Source organism: Heterocephalus glaber, unplaced genomic scaffold, assembly GCF_053883595.1.
Source record: "Heterocephalus glaber isolate CG9 unplaced genomic scaffold, H.glaber_assembly_v1.0 deba00000071, whole genome shotgun sequence".
NCBI lineage: Eukaryota > Metazoa > Chordata > Mammalia > Rodentia > Bathyergidae > Heterocephalus > Heterocephalus glaber.
In genome coordinates, this window is record NW_028258137.1 from 34,454,506 (window position 1) to 34,477,412 (window position 22,907).

Below are 22,907 nucleotides of genomic sequence, written 5' to 3' on the forward strand. Positions count from 1 at the left end.
GGACGTCTCCCTCCAACAGCTCCACCAACAGAGAGGGTGGAAACAGCTCCGGTCGGTACTGCTGAGGGCTGAGACAAGGCTTGCAAACACATTTAGCACGGGATCTGGCACATAAGGATGCCAAATACAAAACAAGTTTACTTGAATGTTTGCTCCTTATCAAAACTATTCTTCAAGGTTGGGGATGTGGCTCAGTGGTGAGTGCTTTCCCCAGCATCTGTGAGGCCCCAGGTTCAATCCTCAGAAAAACAAAAAACCTTCCAAGGGACTCCCCATATTTGAGAGTTACAAAAGCATCTCTCCAGTGTGAGACTTTCTGATAAATAAATCCAAGAGATACATCAGTGTCCACAAGAAAGTGATGCTAGCCCGTGTGCTTGGAAAGGGCACCAAGTAGGGGAGAAGGTGGGCCCAGAAACCCCGTACATATTTAGTAATCCCTCTGGAGGTGAGACCTCAAACGGCAAGCACTGGGGTCCGAGAAAAAGTAACTTTACGAGATGGTTTTAAGAAGTGATAAGGTAATATGAGGGACAAGAGAGTATATGGGAAATCTCGGCACCTGACCCTCAATTTTGCTGTAAAACTAAACTGCTCTTAAAGGAAGACAAAAAGGAGTCTTGGGAGAAAAAAAGCAGTAAGTGCTTCTGGTAGAGCTCATGAATAGTCCATCTGGGGGAGCATCCTGCTGGGATTCAAAGAGCTCTGAGGCAAAAACTGTGATAGGGCTGTGCCTGGGAGGTGGCCCAGGGCAATGAGGACCCTGGGGCTGTCAGGGTAGCATTTCTAACCTAACACATCACAATCTGTATTATGAGAATGTCTGAACATCATCAAACCAATGGGCTGGATATTGTAAGTGGACATTAGGCAAGTTCATCTCTGCATCAAAGAGCTAATGCAGCACCTTTTTTTAATATTATATTTGGGCTTTTCTATTCTTGTTCCTCTAGTAGTGACTCAAAGGACTGATGTGGGCGAGCCTTTGGAGAATTGCAACAGCGGGTGGATGTCAGTGCTGTATGAAGCAGGTGAGTGGCCCCCACTGTCCCTCCCGGGGCCTAGCCCACCCTGTGAGGAGAGGAGGCCAGCACACAGCGCGCTCTCTGTCCGCATTCCCTTTCTTGGCTGAGCGCTTTTCTCTGTGACAATTTATGTGTGTGGGTATGTGCGCATGTGCACATGCGCACGCATCATGCTCTCGCTGTCCCCAGCTCTGGCATCTTCCCACCCCCTCTACCATTTCTCTGTCCCCAGGATTCCCCACCCCCCACAGACACCATTCTTGATAATTATAGTTTATTGATTCTCCCAGTGTTTGCTGCCCCTGGCGTCGTGTTCTTCATCTTAGCTGGGCACCTTCCCGTCCATCACCGTCTGGGTTTCTCAGAAGAGCAAAGTGCTTCCTGTGCTCACCCACAGAGCAACACTGCCCTAGAGCTGGTGGCCAAACTCCCTCATCCCACCCTCCACCCACACTGAGCCCCTGAGGTTGAATCTACAGAGAAGTTGAAATAATCATAGCAGCAAACATGTATTGACACTTACCACAAGCCAGACGCTGGCTCCATGTCCTCGCAAGTCCCTGTTACCCATCACCACAAATGAGGCTCACCTGAAGTCTCACAGCTTCTAAGTGCTGCAGCTGGGATCTGGTCCCAAGCTTGTACACACAGATCCCTAATTCTCATGCCCCAAAAAACAAGTTCACTGATGCAAGTGAAGCAGACGATGGTGTGGGGTGAAGAGGAAATGACTCAAGATGCCAATTTAAAAACAAAATGTGTATCTTGAGATTAGTTTGATTAGCAGATTACCCACCCACTGCCATCCAGACAGAGGGTCCTGGCCAGCTTGAGCCAGTGCCCCAGCTGTTGAGACAACCTGACTCTCAAGCTGTTTACTTCTCAGCCATAAACAGGAAGGCCATAAAAGGGGCCCCTTTTGGTCTTCCAGGCAGGGGCTTCTCCCTCCTCCTCCTCCTCTCTTCCTTTTCCTCCTCCTCCAGGGCACATCCTCAGGCAGAGAGGATGCCTCCTTGAGAATATTGCTACCTCCCAAGTGTCTTTGTCCCTTGGCTGAAAATTCTAACCAGTCATGTCACTTTGAGTTAGAGAACAAGGGACTTGTGCCAGCCCAGACAGCCCAGGGACACAAGTTACAGTGACTGACAGATGTGCAATTACCTACATAATCCCCACTGATAGTCTAAGTTTTTACTAATGGATGTACAGAAAGAACACATTTTCTGAAAAACCAAAACTTAGATTTAACAAGAAAATCCTGGAGGGAAAGGGACTAAGATATGGAGGAATGAGGACAGAACATGGGAAGGAAAGACCAGACATTGCATCTCAAAGAATGATCTCTGTCACATTCTTTGCAAAAGATTCTACTCCCCAAAATATTGGGGGGAGGAGCAGGAGTCACAGCTAGGCAGCAACACCCTCTTGGAGATGCCAGTGCACACACCTTCTTAGAAGATTCTGATAAATCCTGTAGCAAAACACCTTGTTTCATTGCATAACCAATTCTCTAAATGTCTTTAGGCAGAACATTCTATTTCCACAAATGGCCAATTTACTTTATGACATTTCAAGTCTCTATGGATGTTTTGGGAACCTCTGGGTTACTACTACATGAGGTCAGATGTTTGGGAAACTCACTGGACTCATTTTACCATGACTTTCCCTGTAAGAGTCTCAGTGTTAGAGCCAATGGCTATAACTTTCTTCACTGTTTGCTGACCTGCTCCCCAAGAAGCAGCTGAGCTCCACCAGGAAGAGATGAGGTGGATGGAGATGCCTTGGCTCCAGGAGGGATTTGTCCAGGAATGGTCTTCTTTGGACCCAGGGAGATCTCCAGATTCCAGGAAGCCTAGTTTTGTGACAGCCCTGTCTCTCTTTGGCTCAGTGACATTCAGTCTCATCCTCCTCAATCCCACAAGTGCAGGGTGACAGCAAAACTTCCAGATATGCATCCTATGTAATTATTTCCTCAAGGAGTGCGTGTGTGTGTGTGTGTAAGGAAGATCGCCTCACATAAAAATTTTGAATGATCCTAACAAAGTTTTTTGTTTAGCTGAGTCCTAAAAAAATGTATGTGACTTCCCTGGTCCGTGGGCCTCACCCCAGCCTGGGAATGTCCCCAATACCTTTCATCTCTCACTGCAAGAAACTTCTCTGGGGTCAAACATCTCACTGCAGCCTTACAACCCCCAAAATCTTCTCAGGCCCTGGGCCAGCTCCCTTTTCTGCCTGCACTTTGTCACTTAGCACATACCTGCTACTAGCTGGAATTTTTGTTCTTTAAATGAGAAGTCAGAAGTCATAAGGTCTCAGACTGGTGAACAAAATCTGGTTCATTGATGTCTTAACCTCACAGTGTTTTTAAAAAATCTTGTCTGTGTATACTAATTAAGAAATTTCATTGAAAACTCTGAATTTATGGCCTGTGTTTAAAAAAGAAGATCCAGCAACAACAGGAGCACCTTCCTCTTTCACAACCATCATCTGGTGTACCAGTTACCAGATAGGACAAATAGCTTCAGTTTGCTAAAGTCTCCATTCCCTAATGCCATTGGGAAACTAAGACACCAAGCCACTTATCCTGACTCTACCATTGCTACCTCTGTGATCTTGGGCAAGTTTCTCTACCATTAATTACCTGTGTGATCTTGGGCAAGTTAATAAACATCTCTGTGTCTTGATTTTCTCATCAGGAAAAATGGAACAACAACAGTATTCTACCTATATCCACTAGGTTAAACTAGGTTTGCTGTATAAAAAAATAAATTTCTAAATTCTTAGTGAGTTACCATGATGAAAGTTTATTTCTCAAACTCCATGTCTCATGCTGGTGAACATTGGGCAGGGGGAGTATAGGGATGCTTTGGTTGTCATAATGACTCAGAGTCTCAGGACAAAGAAGGCTCCCAACTTCCATACTCAGTTCAGAAACCATGAAAGTCAGAGTTGGAAGGAAACTAGAGGATCACACACTGTCTCTTAAAATTTCCACTAGAAAGGGACACATAATTTTTTTCATTCACAGCCCATTGGCTAAAGCAAGTCACATGTTCTTCCTAACTTCACAAGGGGCAAAAGCATTCATCTACAACCAAGAGGTCCACTGTGATGCTTCAGAGCCCTTCTCTCCCAATAGTCACCTTGGCTAAGAGACTCCTGGAGAAGTGATTGGACCATGGAGGTCCTATACTCAGCAATGAATTCATCCACTGATGTTCAGAGCTGAGATTTAATATTGCTAGGAGGTGGGGCCCAGTTGGAGAAGGTGGGTCACTGGGGCCTGCCTTTGGAGGATATATCTCTCACTGGTGCTCTTCTTTTGTACTCTGCTTCCTGGCCACCATGACATGAGCAACTTTACACTACCATGACCACTGCCATAGTGTTTTCACTTTGGAGCTGACCGTGAACTGAAACCTTAAAAAACATGACCCAAATGAACCTCTCCTCCCGTAAGTGTGGGTGTCAGGTATTTTGTCCCAGCCACGAAAAGTCAACTAAACAGGCCCCTCCCAAGGTTCTGGACCTAATGTTATATCTATTACTTGGTATTTCTTATTATTATTATTATTATTATTATTATTATTATTACTATTATTAAGCTTATACTAGCACATGTTTGCAGTGCATAGTGATTCCATTTATCATGGGGAGTTGATACATGTAAATAACATATTTTAAATCTTTCTGTGTCCCCTTCCACTCCCCTACATTTACCTTCCTACTTGATGCTTCTTTACTTCAAGAAACAGGACACCCCCCCCCCTCAGTTGGAAAGTTGAATCCATCCCTGGCCAGATACACTTGTGAAGAACTCTAATGACTTCCCTATGACTAAACCAGCTTCTGTAAGAACCAAATTAACCCTTGGCACTTTCAAGCCAGAGCCCTACACTGGGCCTAGAACCTACAGGTGTGGACTCTATTATAGACCATAGTAAAGATGTACACAGCTCTAACTTTTGACTCTGGACAAATACACTCACACTAGATTTGTTCGCTGAGGAAATCAGTCTTATCATCATAAGTCATCATTAACCAACATGGAGAATTGCCACTAGGAAGCTAAGCATACTTCAAAGTGTGTGTGTGTGTGTGTGTGTGTGTGTGTGTGTGTGTGTGTGTGTCGGGTATCTGTGACTTTGAGGAAGTCCTGTCCTTTTCTGGATCCCAGTCACCACTTCTGTCCACGGGTGAGGGAAGGGACTAGATGACTTCTCCATGATGCCAAATTTAGAAGTCCTTGAGGGGTTCAGGCACAGGTAGGAATACTAGTTGTGCAATGAAAGCCAGAGCAGATTAATTATGCAGGCAACCCCACCCTCTGCAAAAGGCCCATCTGGGAGGTCAGCCTGCAGGCATTGTTCCTTGGGATATTATAGGCCTGTGTCTTTGCCCTCCTCATCCAAATAAAGCTTCCCAGCAGTCTACTTCCGGGCCTCCCCTCCTGCTGTCACTGGCTCACAGCTGTGGGTTCTTTTCCTCACAAGCTTTTCTGGTCAGACACAGAGATGAAAGAAAAGGTCTCTCTGATGAAGCAGTCAAACCCTTTGCTTGTTGTGTCCCTCTCAGAATTTTTTTTTTTGCCAACTCCCAATTATACTCTCACCACATGCTTAGATTTTTTTCCCATTTGAATGCAAAATAGATCAAATCTAAATCACAGCAAGAAAAAGCACCATCCAAGGGGCTGATATTCACCAGCTGATTATCTTGGACAAGTCCCATAATCTCTGAGTCTAGATGTTCACCTGTAATAATGGAGATACCTGTCATGCCCATCTCTAGGGGTTGCTGGTAAGATGGACGTGTTCTGCTACATTTAAAAGACCTTATAAATGTGCCCCCCAAATAATTCTGTTTTTATTTCTTCTAGTCAGAATGTAATTTCCTATTGCTATGAAATAAATTGCCATGAATCTAGTAGCTTAAAACAATCCTCATTTATTATCTCATACCTCTGTAGGCCAAAAGTCCGGGTAGGCTCACCTAAGTTCTCGGTGTCACAAGATCAAAATTAAGGTGTCTGCCATCTGGGCTGTTATCTGGGGGTTCTGCTCCCAAGTTCATTCAAGTTGTGGACAGAATCTAGTTCCTTGTGGCAGGTCTGATGTGCTATTTCTTTCAGTCAGTTGTGGGGGTGGTGAAGTAGTTCTCTTCTCTAGCTGCCCACTTTCCTTCTCATGGGGTTCTCTCCAAAGTCAAAGCCAGAAAGAGAGAACCAAATCTTCACCTGATTGAGTCAGTCCTACCCAGATAATCTCCATCTATGTAGGTCAGTTTACTTAAGATTTTAATTATAACTGAAAAAGCCCCTTCCAGAAGTACCTACACAAGTGCTATATTAAATAACTAGAAGAGGAGATCCTTAGAGGAGGATGGGGGCATTTGTAGAATTCTGCCTATTGCATAGTAATTGGTAAACTGTGTCCACAAAAGTAAGGTGATGGATGTTCAGTGAAGAAAGTAGTTTGTAGCTAAGTGGTTTGGGGATTCCCTGAGCAACACAGAGTTTTGCTGGCTAGCTTTCTAGTTCAAGATATGTTGGAGCCACTGCTACGCCATTGTGTCCAGTGACTTTTCAAGACATGCAACATCCCCAACATTTATTAAGTGATATCACTTTTAACTGCCAGAATACTGGTTATGCTTTATAACCCACCTTGAGATAAAGTTATTGATTTTTAAAGGAATTATAGTTATTCATACAGGCAAAATGATTGTATTAGTCAACTTTCTGTCACTGTGACACAGCACCTGAGGAAAACAATTTAAAGAAAGGAAGATTTATTTTGGATCGTGGTTTCAGGGGTTCAGCTGGTTCCAAAGCTGTGGGCCTGAAGTGAAAGGTAGAAGGATATTGTCTTAGTTACTTTTCTCATTGCTGAAGCAAAAATAGCCAACACCCAAAGTTAAAGGAAGAAAGGTTTATTTCAGCTCACAATTGGTAGTGGTTTCAGTCCAAAATCAGCTGGCTCCAAGGTAGGGTGGCATGGCAAAGGGGCATTACAGAGGAGAAACAGTCCATGGCCAGCAGAAGGCAGCAAAGCCAGGCAGCAGCAAGTGAAGATAGCAGCCCTCTTTCTGTCCCTTACATTCTGTCCAAGCTACACAACCTTTTGGTGGATAGCACTCACACCCAGAGTGGGCCTTCCCATTATCTACATTCAGAACTCTGTCAAATCAACCAGTGGACTAGTTTAGTAATTACACACCCTTGATCCCAGCATCCCACACTCTAGATCCAGCCACCTTTGAAAAGCCCTACCTGTGACTACATGTGGCTTTGAGGGGACATCTAGACACAAGCCATAACAGGTAAGGTAGAGCAGAGTTGCTTCTCTCATGACAGGAGACAGAAAGAGAAAGGAAGAGCCAGAGAAGAAGAGGCTGGGGACCAGATATACCCTTGAAAGGTAGACCACCCACTTCCTCTAACAGGCCCTTATCTCCTAACAGTCCATCCCGCTATGAATTGCTCATGATCCAGTCACTGCTCTAGGCCCTCATCTGAATATTGCTCCACTAAGGATCAAGCCTTCTATCTACAAATCTTTGGAGGATACTTCATATTTAAACTACAACAATGATATGTGGGAAATTCCCTATATCTTTTTAGGTCAGTTTTTAGAGAATTGTGGCTTAATTTTTCCTGCTAACTCATTATCTTCAGGTACCTTCCAGGGCACAAGTGGGGTGGCCAGTTATGAGGAGGAGCTAATTTCCTGTGGTCATCCAAGGGACCCTCTGCTGTGCTTCCTCCAAGGGCCAGGACCACAACAGCCCCACCTTACCTGTGAGGAATACATTCTGAGACCCCCTAATGGATACCTGAAATCATGAATAGTACTAACTCTCTATAGTCTGTTTATCCCTAGATACCTAAAATAAAATTTAATGCATTATCTAGGCACTACAATAACTATCTTAATCACATTCCTCACTGCTAGGACATAATACTAAACACCCACAACTTGAAGGAGGGGAGGTTTATTTTGGCTCATGTTTTGTAGAGGTTTCAGTCCATGGGCAGAAGTGGCATGGTGGAAGAGCCTGAGTGAGGAAAGCTGCTCATGTCATGGAGACAGGGAAGCAGAGCCAAGGGAGGAGCGGAGAAGGGAGATATGACCTTCCGGGTCACTCCTACAGTAACCCTCTTCTGACTAGGCCCCACCTCCTTAGAGCAAGTTCACCATAAACACCTATAATCCAATCACCTTCCAGAGGTCTTACCTATGATCAAATAATGCTTTAGGGGAACATCTAGATATAAACAATAATAATAAAATACAACAACTATAACAATATACTGTAATAAAAGTTAAGTATTCCTTTCTCTTCTCTCTCTCTTAAAATATCTTGTTGCTCTATATCCCTCTTCTTCGTATGATGACTGAAATGGCACAGTGCTTACAAGATGACATGAAGTGGAGGTCCTGAGTTGCACGGAACACTCCGACTCGCCCAGCTGCAGACAGGCAGGTCTACCCACGCCCTACCGAGGTCCCAAGTCGCTCAGAAGACACCGAATCACCCCGCTGCAGACAGGCAGCCACCTGGTTCCACACTACAAAGATATAGAGGACACCAGACCACCAGACCAAGGTACGGAGTCCCACTGCTCCCCACCCAGAGGTAGGGGCTTCTGATGCGCTGTCCCACTGCTCCTGGTCCAGAGGAAGGGGCTTCCCGGCCACCATCCCTCCCACTGCTCCCAGACCACAGGAAAGGGCTTTTGGGTCACCATCCCTACCGCTGCTCCCGGCCCCTGTCCCACCTCACCCAGCTCAGAGGAGGTAATCCGTACAGGTGCTAACAGCCCCCCGCCCCAGTCAAAATGAGAAAACATGTAAATAAGTCTCAAAACCAGACTTCCAGATCACCTACAGCAACCCCAAAGGGAAATGAGATGGAACACTCTGATACTCAACCACCTGGACCCACTGAACTGGCAACAAAAGGGGATCTGGAAAAAATGAAATCAGAAATAATTTCTCAGATAACAGGAGAAATTGTGCCCCTAGTGCAAGACATGATTAATAAATCTAGAGAGGAGCTCAGGAACATGATGGAATCCCAACATAAAAAACAAATGGAATCCATAAAACAGATGCAAATAGATTTCCAAGACATGAAAAACTCCATTGAAAGTCTACATAGCAGAATGAGCCAATGTGAGGACAGAATTTCAGATATAGAAAATAAGATTGCAATTAGCGACCAGGAAAAGAAAAATTGCTTCAAAATTATAAGGGAACATGAGAAATCAATCCAGCAGCTGCTAGATGATGCAAAGAAGAATAACATAAGACTGATTGGGCTCAATGAACAAACAGGAGGGAGTGGAGATGACATAAAAAAAATCTCTTCACAGAAATAATGGCAGAAAACTTCCCAAACAGGGGAAAAGAGCTTGACATACAGATAAGTGAGGCATATAGGACTCCAAAGAGCCTTGACCAAAAAAATCTACACATAGGCATATAATTGTTAAGATTCCAGAAACACAACAGAAGAACAAAGTTCTCCAAGCAGTCAGAGAAAAGAAACAAATCACATACAAAGGAAAGCCCATCAGAATCACAGCAGACTTCTCAGCACAAACCATCAAGGCAAGAAGAGCTTGGAGTGACATATTCCAAGCCCTAAAAGAAAACAGCTTCCAACCCAGATTGATGTACCATGCAAAACTATCTTTCAAAATTGATGGAGAAATAAGATACTTTCATGACAAAGAGCACCTTAGGAACTTCGTGAATACCAAACCAGCACTCCAAAGAATTTTACACAATATCCTAGGAACAGACATTTAGGATCACAACCCCAGGAAGCAAAGCAGAATGAACCCATCTGACATGACAAGAAATTAAATGTAAAGGGAGAGAACCCAACAAAAAGAAAAAGTCATGGCAATGACAAGTCGATACGTTTCAGTTAAAACCATCAACGTTAATGGACTCAATTCACCAATCAAAAGAAATAGATTGGCAGAATGGGTCAAGAAGCAAAATCCAACAATATGCTGCACACAAGAAACACACTTAATTCAAAAGGAAACTCATAGACTGAAAGTTAAAGGGTGGAAAACAATACTCCATGGGACAGGAACCTGAAAAAAAGCAAGAGTAGCTATCCTCTTTGCAGATCAAGTAGATTTCAAACCAACACTGACTAAAAGAGATGAAGAAGGACACTATATCCTTGTAAAGGGAAGAATCCAAGAAGAAGAGATAACAATCATAAATATCTATGCACCAAACACTAGTGCACCCAACTATATAAAACAAATACTAACGGACATGAAAAGTCATATATGCACTAATACAATTGTAGTGGGGGACCTCAACACCCCACTGTCACAAATAGATAGATTAACTAGACTAAAAATAAGTAATGAAATACTAGAACTCAATCGAACTCTTGAACAAATGAACTTAACAGATGTTTACCGAGTGTTCCATCCCACAAAATCAGAATACACATTCTTCTCAGCTGCACATGGGTCATTCTCCAAAATAGACCACATACTCACACACAGAACATGTTTAAGTAAGTGCAAAGGAACTGAAGTTATCCCCTGTATATTATCAGACCATAGTGCAATGAAATTGGAGATCCATAGCAAAAGAAACTCAAAAAATTTCATAAACACAGGGAAATTGAACAACACACTTCTGAATAACCAATGGGTCACAGAGGAAATTAAAGAAGAAATCAGACAGTTCCTTCAATTAAATGACAATGACAATAAAACATATCAGAATCTATGGGACACAATGAAAGCAGTCTTATGAGGAAAATTCATAGCAGTGAATATGCATATTAGGAAAACAGAATAAGCCCAATTAAACAACCTGATGCTGAACCTCAAGCTTCTAGAAAAAGAAGAGCAGGACAATCCCAAAGCTCATACAAGGGGGGAAATTATAAAGATCAGCGGAGAAATCAATGCAATAGAGACTAAGAAAATGATACAAAAAATCAATGAAGCCAACAGTTGGTTCTTCGAAAGAATCAACAAAATTGATAAACCTTTAGCCAACTTTGTCAGAATAAGGAAAGAAAAGGCCCAAATCCATGCAATTAGGAATGAAAAGGGTGAAATGACAACGGACCTAGCAGAAATCCAAAGAATCATCAATACCTACTTCCAGAACCTATACGCCAATAAGATGGACAACACAGAAGAAATGGACAGATTCTTAGATACATATGAATTACCCAAGTTGAATGAAGAAGACCTAAAAATTCTCAACAACCCAATATCAACCAATGAAATTGAAAATGTAATGAAGAACTTACCAACTAAGAAAAGCCCAGGCCCTGATGGTTTCACTGCTGAATTCTACAAGACATTTAGAGAAGAACTAATGCCACTACTGTTTAAACGCTTCAGTGAAATTGAAAGGGAAGCAATACTCCCAAATTCATTCCTGGAAGCAAGCATCACCTTGATCCCCAAAGCAGAGAAAGACCAAACTGAAAAAGAGAACTATAGGCCAATCTCACTAATGAACATAGCTGCAAAAATCCTTAATAAGATAATGGCAAACCGAATGCAGAAGATCATCAAGAAGATCATACACCCTGATCAAGTGGGACTCATCCCAGGGATGCAGGGATGGTTCAATATACAAAAATCAATCAATGTAATACACTATATCAATAGAGCCAAGGACAAAAACCATATGATTATCTCCATAGACGCAGAAAAAGCATTTGACAAAATCCAACATGCATTTATGATAAAAACCCTACAAAAAGTTGGAATAGATGGTCTCTACCTCAAACTGATAAAAGCCATCTATGAAAAACCAATAGCCAATATCATACTAAATGGTCACAAACTGAAATCCTTCACACTAAAATCAGGAACAAGACAAGGATGTCCACTATCACCACTCCTGTTCAATATAGTTCTGGAAACATTAGCCACAGCAATTAGACAAGAGAAAGAAATAAAAGGAATAAAGATAGGAAATGAAGAAGTCAAATTGTCATTATTTGCAGATGGCATGATACTCTATATAGAAGACCCCAAGAACTCCACCAAAAATCTTCTAGACTTAATAACCAAATTCAGTCAAGTAGCTGCTTACAAGGTCAACACACAAAAATCAATAGCTTTCCTCTACACGAATCACAGACTCACTGAGAGAGAAATAGGGCAAATAATTCCTTTCACAATAACAGCCAAAAAACTGAAATACCTAGGAATCCACCTAATGAAAGAAATCAAACACCTCGTCTCTGAAAACTATGGCACTCTGAAAAGAGAGATTGAAGATAATATCAGAAAATGGACAGACATCCCCTGCTCCTGGGTAGGAAGGATTAATATAGTGAAAATGGCCATACTTCCAAAACTGCTATATAGATTTAATGCAATTCCAATTGAGATCCCAGCAGCATACTTCATGGACCTTGAGAAAACAACCCAAAAATTGATTTGGAACAAGAAGAGACCCAGAATAGCAAAAGCAATTCTAGGTAACAGAGACATGGCAGGGGGTATCACAATCCCCAACCTGCAACTCTACTACAAAGCTACTGTGATAAAAACAGCATGGTACTGACGAAGAAACAGACCTGAGGACCAGTGGAACAGATTAGAAGATGCAGAAACAACAGCAGACACACTCAGCCATCTCATCTTCGACAAAGGAGCCAAACACCCTCACTGGAGGAAAGATAGCCTCTTTAATAAATGGTGCTGGAAAAATGGGGCTTCAACTTGCCAAAGATTAAAACTAGACCTGTATCTCTCACTATGCACTAAACTAAAATCAAAATGGATTAAAGATGTAAATATTAAAATAGAAACTCTGAACCAGTTGGAACAGAGGTTAGGTAGAACCCTTGAAGACATCGGTGTAGGAAAAGATTTGATGAACAAAACTTCAGTTGCCCATGAACTAGCACAAACAACCAACAAGTGGGATCTCTTCTTATTAAAAGGCTTCTGCACAGCAAGAGAAACCACCAGCAGTGTGAAGAGACAACCCACAATGTGGGAAAAAATCTTCACCTGCTCTTCCTCAGACAAAGGTCTATCTCAAATCTATAAAGAACTTAAAAAGATCAGACCTCCCAAATTTAAAGACCCAATCTGAAAATGGGCATCTGAAATGAACAGACATTTCTCAGACAAAGAAGTAGAAATAGCAAATAAATACATGAAAAAATGTTCAACATCACTAGCCATTTGATAGATGCAAATGAAAACAATGCTGAGATTCCACTTCACTCCAGAAAGAATGGCTGCTATCATGAAATCAACCAATAACAAATGCTGGTGGGGCTGTGGGGAAAGAGGAACCCTGCCCCACTGCTGGTGGGAGTGTAGACTGGTGCAACCACTGTGGAAATCAGTATGGAGATACCTCAAGGAACTAGGACTGGAAGTCCTATTTGAGCCCACTATTCCACTGCTGGGGATCTTCCCCAAAGAATTAAAAGAATCATACCACAGTGATATATGTGCACCCATGTTCATAGCAGCACAGTTTGTAATAGCTAAAACTTGGAAACAGCCCAAATGCCCAGCAACTGGAGACTGGATAAAGAAAATGTGGGGTTTTTTTATAAAATGGAGTACTACTGAGCCATAAAAAATGAGAAATTAGAGACATTTATAGCTAAGTGGATGCACATTGAGGCGATACTCTTAAATGAAATAAATAGGACACACATGAATAAATACCGAATAGTTTCTCTGGTGTGAGAAACTGAAAGTGTAAATAAGGACTAAATGTATAATAGGTCATGTGAAATAGCAAGAAAAGGGGCAAAGGGGAAGAAAGTGGGAGGGGTAGGGGAAAAGAAAGAAGGGAATGGGATTAATATGAGAAAATGGAAAAATAGGAACAAAATCTTTATAAATAGGGAGGACTGGAGGGGTTGAAGGGAGAGCTGGGCAAGGGTGAAAAATAAGAACCAAGAGAGACTCTGTAAAGGTGCAAATTTCCAATGATGAATGTCATTATATTATATACCTAAAATGTACCAATGATTAGTATGAATAATCGATAATGTAAAATAGGAAGAAAAGGTCCAAAGGGGTAGGGGTAGTGGGAGGGGCAGGGGAAAGGAAAGGAGGGAAAGGAAAAATGATGAGAAATGGAAAAAATGGAAATAAAGTCTTTGTAAATAGGGCAGGGTGGAGGGCGTGAAGGGAGGGCTAGGAATGGGGAAAAAATAAGAACCAAGATGAATTATGTAAAGGTACAATTCCCAATGAGAAATGTAATTGTATTGTATACCTACAATGTACCAATAAAACAATTTAATAATAAAAAAAAAAGATGACATGAACTGAAGTGCATGATGAAGGCACTGTGTTATAGTGTTAGATTGCTACAGAAGGGTTACTAGATAACAAGCAGTGTGATGCCGCAACAAGTAATCTGATAACCAAGATAGCCACTGAGAGACACATTTGAGGATGGCACATACCATGCAGATACATTGGACAAAGGGATGATTCATGCTTCAGCAGGGACAGAGTAGGATAGCACACGATTTTATCACACTACGTAGAATGGCACACAATTTAATACTTATCTAGCATTTGGGGATTTTCCACTTAATGTTTCTGCATAGTGGCTGATTATGAGTAACTGAGAATATGAAAAGCAAAACTACTGGTGAGAGGGACCATTTTCTTGTGCCACTAGCAACCCAAGGAAGCTGCGACTTCCATAGTCATGGTGTTCACTGCCTGGAAGGTGTTGCCCAGCCCCAGAACTCAGTTTCCCTTGGGTTGAGTCTGAAAGGCCAGAGTTACATCCTTATCTAGTAAGGGATGCGGAGGGGAGTGAGGAGAGTTTGAGGGACACAATCCTTTAAAACCAGGCATCTCTCCATTATCTCTCTGGGCTAAGCTGCTCTGACCACCCCTCAAGGAGAGAAGAGGGTCCCTTCTTGGAAAGCATGTCCCTAACAAGCAGCCCCTTCTCTGGGTGTCAGGCCCCACCTCCCCTGCCACAGGCCAGTCCTACTACCCGTTTAAGCAACTGATCCAGGGACATACCAAAGGCCAGGCCTGTAGCCACTCTATCACTCAATGTTGTGCACTTGGGATAGGAAATGTATGTGTGTCTTATATTTCCCCCTTCACTATTCCCTGCATCTACTCCAAAATAATTTTTGCTTTCAATCCATGTATCTGTTGCTCTATTCTTGTTTCAAATATTTTTCCTTTAAGAATGCCCTAGCCATCTTTCAGGTAAATAGCAAGTAGGTTGTGGACACTCTAATAAATTGCAACCTCAGAGAGAAGGTTCCTCTTGCTGGAGGCAAGTGATTAAACATTTTAATAGCACAGAAAACTTATCAACAGACTTTAGAAAAAAAGAAGAAGTGATTCTATTCTCCCAGCTTGTATTTTGAGTATTTTACTTCTGGGTCAAATGTCTGTCAAAGATTTTTGAAGCCCAAGTTTGACTTTGAACATCCTCAACCTCAAAAGCTTTCTACAACTCATATTGCATCATGCCCTTTAAAAAGCTCAGGACTTTGCCTGCACATGTCTAACTATCCAGTTCAGTGTCACCATGGAGCCTAAAAGGTTTTTAATATAGATATTAAATATATCCATATCATAGCTTCAGTGGGAGCATGAGCTGTGCTTTTTTCCTCTAGGGTCTTCCAAGCTATTTGCTGCTGACATACACTATTAAAAATAAATCTACCCCGAGGAACTAGTCATTTTACATGGCATTAGGACTAATGTTATCATTTAAGTAGCTGCAGAGATTTTCCAACTCCAGAGACCCCAGATAATGATGGAAACATGATCATGTGAGATAATCTTTCCTGCGGAAATGACTTTCATCATCTGTAATATGTCATTTAGATGCTTATTTAAGACTTATACTATTGAACAAATATTGATGCCTTCAATGGAATAAAAAGAAAAGATCAATGCCATGGTTAGATAATGAATCAGATTCAATTCTGGGGCTTAGGACGAGGCTGGGTATGAAACAATATCCCTGGAATCTGCATAGTGTGTTGGAATAGGAGGTAGGGGGAGAATGAAGGAGGAAATCCACTTTGATTCTACTACCACACGTTCCATTTAGGAGCAGGTGAAGCATGGGCATTTCATGTTTACAGAATCTGCATCATAGCCTTATAAAGAAGATAATGTTTTAGCCCCAACTTATGGTTGAGGAAGTTAAAGTTCAACAAGTTTTCTTAAGCTGAAATTCAAACAAGGTCACTACTAAAATAAGGGGAAAAGAAGACCTGAAGTAGTTCCGATTCCAAAGTGTGTATACACTATACAAATATTGTCCTTGCCCGCCATTTGTGGAGAGGGCAAAACTCTGACAGATTTCTCCACTCTACTCATGTAACAGAGAAGTAAATCTACAATGTAATTCACCATCCATTCATCTCTGCTTTTAGAGAATTTATCTGCTCCTCCACCAATAAATATATATTTAGTGAACATCTACAATTTACTAGGCACTCAGGTACAGAGAAAAATGAAATTTAAAAGGCCCCAACCCCAACCCCAAGTTGGAGGTCCACATGCAGGCCCCCTTGGTTTGGTGGAAATTGGATGCCCACATTGAGTAACTGCCCAGGCTGGTAAAGGCAGGGCCCACACTGTACATCCATACAGTTTTATGGACCTTTTGATAGAGCAGATAGGAGCAAAGACCTCTTCAACTCTGAGAGACACGGAGCTAAGATTTTTCTCAATCTCATCAGATTCAGAGCCCCCAAGAGGTGCAGGCCCCATTGCTCCACATGCATAACTAGCTTCATTTAGTGGCACTGTATTGTTTACCACACAACCCCATGGCACCCATCTTCTGTCTACCTGGATTAGGGCTCTCTATGAAAAGTCCAGGAAAATGGGTATCCACCCACTTTACAGATGAGGAAACTGAAGCCCAGAGAGGTGAAGTAACTTACCCAAGCAGAAAAGAAGGGATGATGGAGTGGAGGGCAAACACCTCAGCTTCCTATAAGTCTCTGAGCTTCTACCTTGCCAGGCCCTTTGATTTCAGTGAGAGGTCCATTTTAGGGTGGGGATCCCAAGGCACAGAGAGCTAAGTCACTTGCCCTTGCACACCACCAGGAGGAGGCAGAAACAGAACTTGGCTCCCTATAACAAATCCCCAGCCTTGACTGTGGGGTGGTGCCTTGGTCTTAGTAATGGCATGCCAGGTCCTCTCTGGTCATGATGCTGTCACTCTGGGGACCTAACTCTTCCTGTTAAAGAGGATGCACTGAAGTCTCTTCTTGGCCTTCTTCCCCTTGCTTGCCCCAGATCCCTAGGATTCTCACAGCCTATGATCTGGGGCTACTAAGAGTCTCTTCAGCAAAGTAGGAGATCTATTTTTAAATTTAAAAAGTCCTTTTTGCATGAGGGGTCCAGCAGTAGGGAGGAAGGAGGATGGAGAGAGGGGACCAGAAGGGTGGTGGAAAAGGCCTGGTGGATGGGGTTAGCGTCTAGGTAAGCAGCACAGCTGGTTGGATGGGAGTTGGCAAGCAGGCGCCCTGTCTCCTTTCCAGTCATTTTTACCTGCTTGCATTAGCATATCCATATGATATCCGTTATCCTAATTATATCTATTTTCCCAGGTACAGACAGATATACCCCAGAGTTGGGGTGCCCATTAGCAAATCACACAGGCCTCTGCAGCTGTGTTTTGATTAGCAGAAAAGGTTCTCTGGCATTCGAGAACTGAAATCACCTTTTAGGATATGACAAGCGCAGCCGAGCATCTTGCAAGTGAAAATCAGAGGTTTCTCCAAGGAAGGAGTGAAAACGACCACAAAGAATTAAAAGGAGAATAACCTTTAATGGTTTCAAGTGTGAAAGCTCAGTCACGCTGAAGGCCTGCCATCCATCAGGCAACATGGCAGTCCAGGCTCTCTGCAGGGCGAGACTCTAGGAGGAGGAGATGGTGAGGAGATGGTAAGGGGTCCCAGGGCCAGCCTGACCCAGCACCTTCCCTGGCTGGGCTCCAGCAGGTGCAGAGGGCAAGGATGGTGGCAGGAAGAGCCAAGAGCATTATATACTATGATGTGTGCCGACCTGCCTCAAATGACTTTTGAGCAATATGCAAATCAGTATGCAAATCACCACAAGACCTCTTTTATTCCCTGTGGCTCAGGTGCTCCTTTCAGATGACAGGTGGGTATTTTCCTGTTTGCATGCTCCACCATGGACTTCCATGCCCAAGCTCTCAACATCAATAGGAGAGTTGTGTGTTTATGTTACAAATGAAGATTATGGGTCCATTATCTTAGATACTAAGTGAATTGCCCAAAATAAATGGCATTTCCATACATCCTAGTCTCTTTGACACTTGATAACAATGTAAAGGAGCCTGAGCTGATTGTATGATCCCTACTGACCCGGACCTAAAGGTATTAAAGAAGGTTAATTTAGCCAGACTACCATTGAGGTTTCTTTTGAAGCCAGGTGCCCTAACTGCAAGTCTAAAATATTGCACATGAAATATACAGCAGGACTGGAGAGCCAAGGAAGATACAAAAAGCAGAATATCCTCAATTTTCCTCCCTTCATAAGAGGGGAAGAGTCCTTCACTAGAGGAAGGAATGATCATGGCACTGAGGTGGGGATGAGGGAATACCAGGGCTTTGTGGAAAGTATGCTCCAGATGATCACAATGTGTTCCTAGATAGCTCTGGCAGAAAACTGCACATTATTTCATTCTTTCCTCAAATGTGTATTGAGGAACCACTGTAAGCCAGACACTGTACTATGCATCTGACATTCAGTTGGAAGCAGATAATTGTCAGTGGTGCTAAGAGATGAGAGATGGGCAGAGACTAATAAAGACAAGGCAATCTCCTTGAGGAAGGATATCTGGGCAAAACCCCCTAAAGGAGCATGAGCCAGCCACACAGGAGCTGGAGCTGGGCCTTCAAGGAGGGGTGTACCGTAGCCAGAGGTCCAGGGGCAGAAAGGTCTATGAGTCTGAGAACACAAAGAAAGTGAGCCTGGCTGAAGTTGGCTGGAAGGTTGCAAAGAGCAGCTGGTACAAGATGAACTTGGAAAGGGACCCTGGAAAGGACAAGCAAGGCCTAAGTGGGTTTTTTAAGTAGACTTTAAGCTACCCCTAAACTGAATGACTTAAAGCCAACAGTTTTGGTTTTTAATTAAAACAGATTAAATAGTATAGTATTCTATCTATAGTATGTAGTAGTCGTCCAACTTCAGCATGTATCAGGATCATGTGGAAGGCTCCATCAAGCTCCTGGATCTGCCATACTTCCTATCTGGGGTGGGACCTGTGAATCTGCCTGTCAGCAAGTTCTTAGGTGATAGGTAATGCTGCTGGTTCTGGGATCCCACTTTGAGATGCTGTATTAAGAACACATCACATTTTATTTTTTGAAACTTGTTTCAGTAATACATACATTCTTTAGCATGTATGGTCCTGGTGAAAAATATATTTTTAAAGTGGGCTATAGTAAGAAAAATTTGAAACTCCCTGATCCAACAACATAGAACCCTCTCTAGAAGGCTCTAATTGACTGCTAGAAATCAGGTAAATAACAATAAATTAGAGAAATTCTGGCTCAAATAGGAAATGTGATTCTCTGTAGATGATCTCACCTTGGTCTTAATTAGAATCCTCAAACAGACTGTGCTGGCCTTGGACAAAAAGTCCAGGATGGTGCTGTAAGCCACTTGCCTCCCAGTGCAGGGCTCAGGGATGGTCTGGCTGCTGTGACAGCACCTCCACCACCTGGTGCCATTCCACAGTACTGGCATCCCCCCAAAGGCCCAGCAGGGTTCTGTCCGCAGCTGAGGGTCCCCGTGGTTCCGAGCATGTTCCCCACACACTTGCTGGCTGGTTTCCTCTGCAGGTGAGCCTTGTTCTCCCAGGAGCTATCTTACTTCCAGATCTTCATGAGAAATTGGGGGTAAGTCCCAACCTCACTCTCTGGACAGTTCTGACGTCAACTATAAAAAAGCATCTAATTCTTGTTTGGGAACAGACTATCTTGGTGGGGAAGTTGAGGGCTTCTCTCTGGAACCCTGACAGAAAAGCAGCAGCCTCTGGAATCTACACTTAATCAGGAATCTAGAAAATTGTATTCATTCACTCATTCATTCATCAAGCCTTTACCAAGCACCTACTGTGTGCAAAGACCTCGCTCTGACAACAGCAGTAGGGAACATGGGGTCTCACCCTTTCCAATTCTTGCCCAAATTCACTGGGTAACTGTGGCCTGACACCGCCCTTCTTAGAAATGTAGCCCACCAGTAGAACACAGTGACACTATGAAAGGTTAGCATGGCAGAGGGCCAAAAGTGTAACTGAATCCCATCTCCTCACTTTATAAGTGGGAGCTTGGGTCACAGCACAGGAGAAAGACTAGCCCAGGGTCACACGGTGTGCTGCTAGCAGAGCCCTCTGGGGGCCGCCTCCCACTGGCTTCCTTCTACTCCTGCTCTCAGCCTCATCCTTCCCTCCTGATCTCCCAGGGCAGTCATGAGGATGAATAAGATGATCCAGTTGGCTCCTGGAAGACATGGCAGACACCAGAAAGTTGCTGGCTTCTTTGACACTATGACATAGATGATATCCCAGGGAGCATTTTTGGGATGTGAGGACCCAGGCCAGGGACAGAAGCATTAAGCAGCTTCCAAACCCATCCAAGTGGAGCTGATCCCCCACCAGGCACCTTCCCAACTACTATATCTCTGTTGATTCCTCATGGCACAGTTCAGTAGCTGCCACACAAGTGATGCCCTCCCTCATCATCATTCAAAAGAACCAACCTCTCCTGCTCCAGGAAATCAGCGTGTGTCTCTCTATAGCACTTCTCTCCTGCCTGAGTGGGAGAGTTGATCCATTCTGTCACTCACCTCATACAACCATGTGGTGTCAGAAGGCCCAGTAGTTTGGAGATTCCCACAGCCACTGGGCCTGGGAGTCCATGCATAGACAATTCTGAGGGTACACAGTGGATGTGATACCGGAGGCCCTCAGAAGCTCTGGTGAAGGCAGAGTTTTATGCACACCCATTTCCGGGCCAACCTGTGGTCTCCTTGAGCACAGGGGTGGTTCTGTATACATTTGCCCAGCCCCAGGAACCACTCTTCCTCAGAGAATCCTCTAGAAAGAGGTGAGAACCCAGGGATCTGCAGTCTCCTTGGAAAACTCCAGGAAAAGACAAGTCCAGGGAAATCTCCTTTCTGCTCTTCCACCACCTTGGCCCTCCATAGCACTAGATGGGTGGGTCTGGGGCGGTCTGCCCAGGATGCCTTCTCTGGGTCCTGTCCTGCATGTTCTACAAGTGTGGATGTCCAACCTCCTAGCTTGTCTGGGACACAGTGAGTGAACACTTGCCTTGGGCTGCATGTAAAAATATATACTGTATTGTGAAGAGACAACCCACAATGTGGGAAAAAATTTTCACCAGCAGTCCCTCAGACAAAGGTCTACTATCTTGAATCTATAAAGAACTTAAAAAAATCAGACCTCACAAATTTAAAGACTCAATCCAAAAATGGGCATCTGAAGTGAACAGACATTTCTCAGACAAAGAAGTAGAAATAGCAAATAAACACATGAAAAAATGTTCAACATCACTAGTCATTCGAGAGATGCAAATGAAAACAATGCTGAGATTCCACCTCACCCCAGAAAGAATGGCTGCTATCAAGAAATCAACCAATAACAAATGCTGGCAGGGCTGTGGGGAAAGAGGAACACTGCTCCACTGCTGGTGGGAGTGTAGACTGGTGCAACCACTGTGGAAATCAGTATGGAGACAGATACCTCAAAGAACTAGGACTGGAAGTCCTATTTGATCCAGTTATTCCCCTGCTGGGTATCTTCCCCAAAGAATTAAAAGAATCATACCACAGTGAAATATGTGCGCCCATGTTCATAGCAGCACAGTTTGTAGTAGCTAAAACTTGGAAACAGCTCAAATGCCCATCAACTGGAGACTGGATAAAGAAAATGTGGTGTTTTTTTTTTAATGGAGTACTAGTCAGCCATAAAAAATGAAAAATTAGAGACATTTACAGCTATATAGATGCACGTTGAGGCAATACTTTTAAGTGAAATAAATAGGACACACGTGTAAATACCAAATAGTTTCTCTAGTGTGAGAAAATGAAAGTGTAAATAAGAACTAAAAGGTATAATAGGTAATGTGAAATAGGAAGAAAAGGGGCAAGGGGGAAGGGGAAGTGGGAGGGGTAGGGGAAAAGAAATGAGAAAATTAAAAAATGGAAACAAAGTCTTTATCGATAGGGAGGGGTGGAGGGGTTGAAGGGAGGGCAGGGGAAGGGGGAAAAATAAGAACCAAGAGAGATTATGTAAAGGTGCAAATTTCCAATGACTTTAACTGTAAAGTCAGAAAACTTCCTTTTTATATTTTATTTTATGAAATAGCACAACAAACCCCAGCTTCATAATGAAATAAGAAAACTTACTATCTGTTTAATAACCATAAACCCCATCTTCACAAGCATATCATGTGTCCCGTAGGTTGAAATACTATTATCAGTAATACCTGGGTTTTACTTACCAAGTTGCACAAGTACATGTGATGTCTGATACTCACAGGGTTTACATTCCAAGACTGTGTGTGGTGGGTGCAGGAGGTGGAATGAGCACTGTTGTTACCTACAAAGTTCAAATGTGAGAACCGCATAATCAAGTCATGAAAAAACCTCACTAAAAAATCACATAATAATGTTAAAGGCTTATCACCTTGTGGGGCTCCATTACTAACTATCCAGGGACCACATGTGGCCTGCAGGCTTTGGGTCAGACATGCCAGTTCTACATGGTTATCAAGAGAGACACTCGTGAGCCAGGGATTTAGCTCAGTGGTTCCACCGCCTGCCTCGCAAGCCAA

At 43.1% G+C, this 22,907-nt stretch overlaps 1 protein-coding gene across 1 annotated transcript in view; it reads right to left on the bottom strand.

The window, feature by feature from the left end:
- Positions 1 to 22,907, bottom strand: part of LOC106009684 (uncharacterized) — a 59,313-nt gene that overhangs the window by 20,078 nt on the left and 16,328 nt on the right. The window contains exon 5 of the mRNA XM_087206061.1: positions 22,611 to 22,672. Coding sequence (XP_087062187.1) covers positions 22,611 to 22,672 — 62 coding nt within the window. The remainder of the gene's footprint in view (positions 1 to 22,610; positions 22,673 to 22,907) is intronic.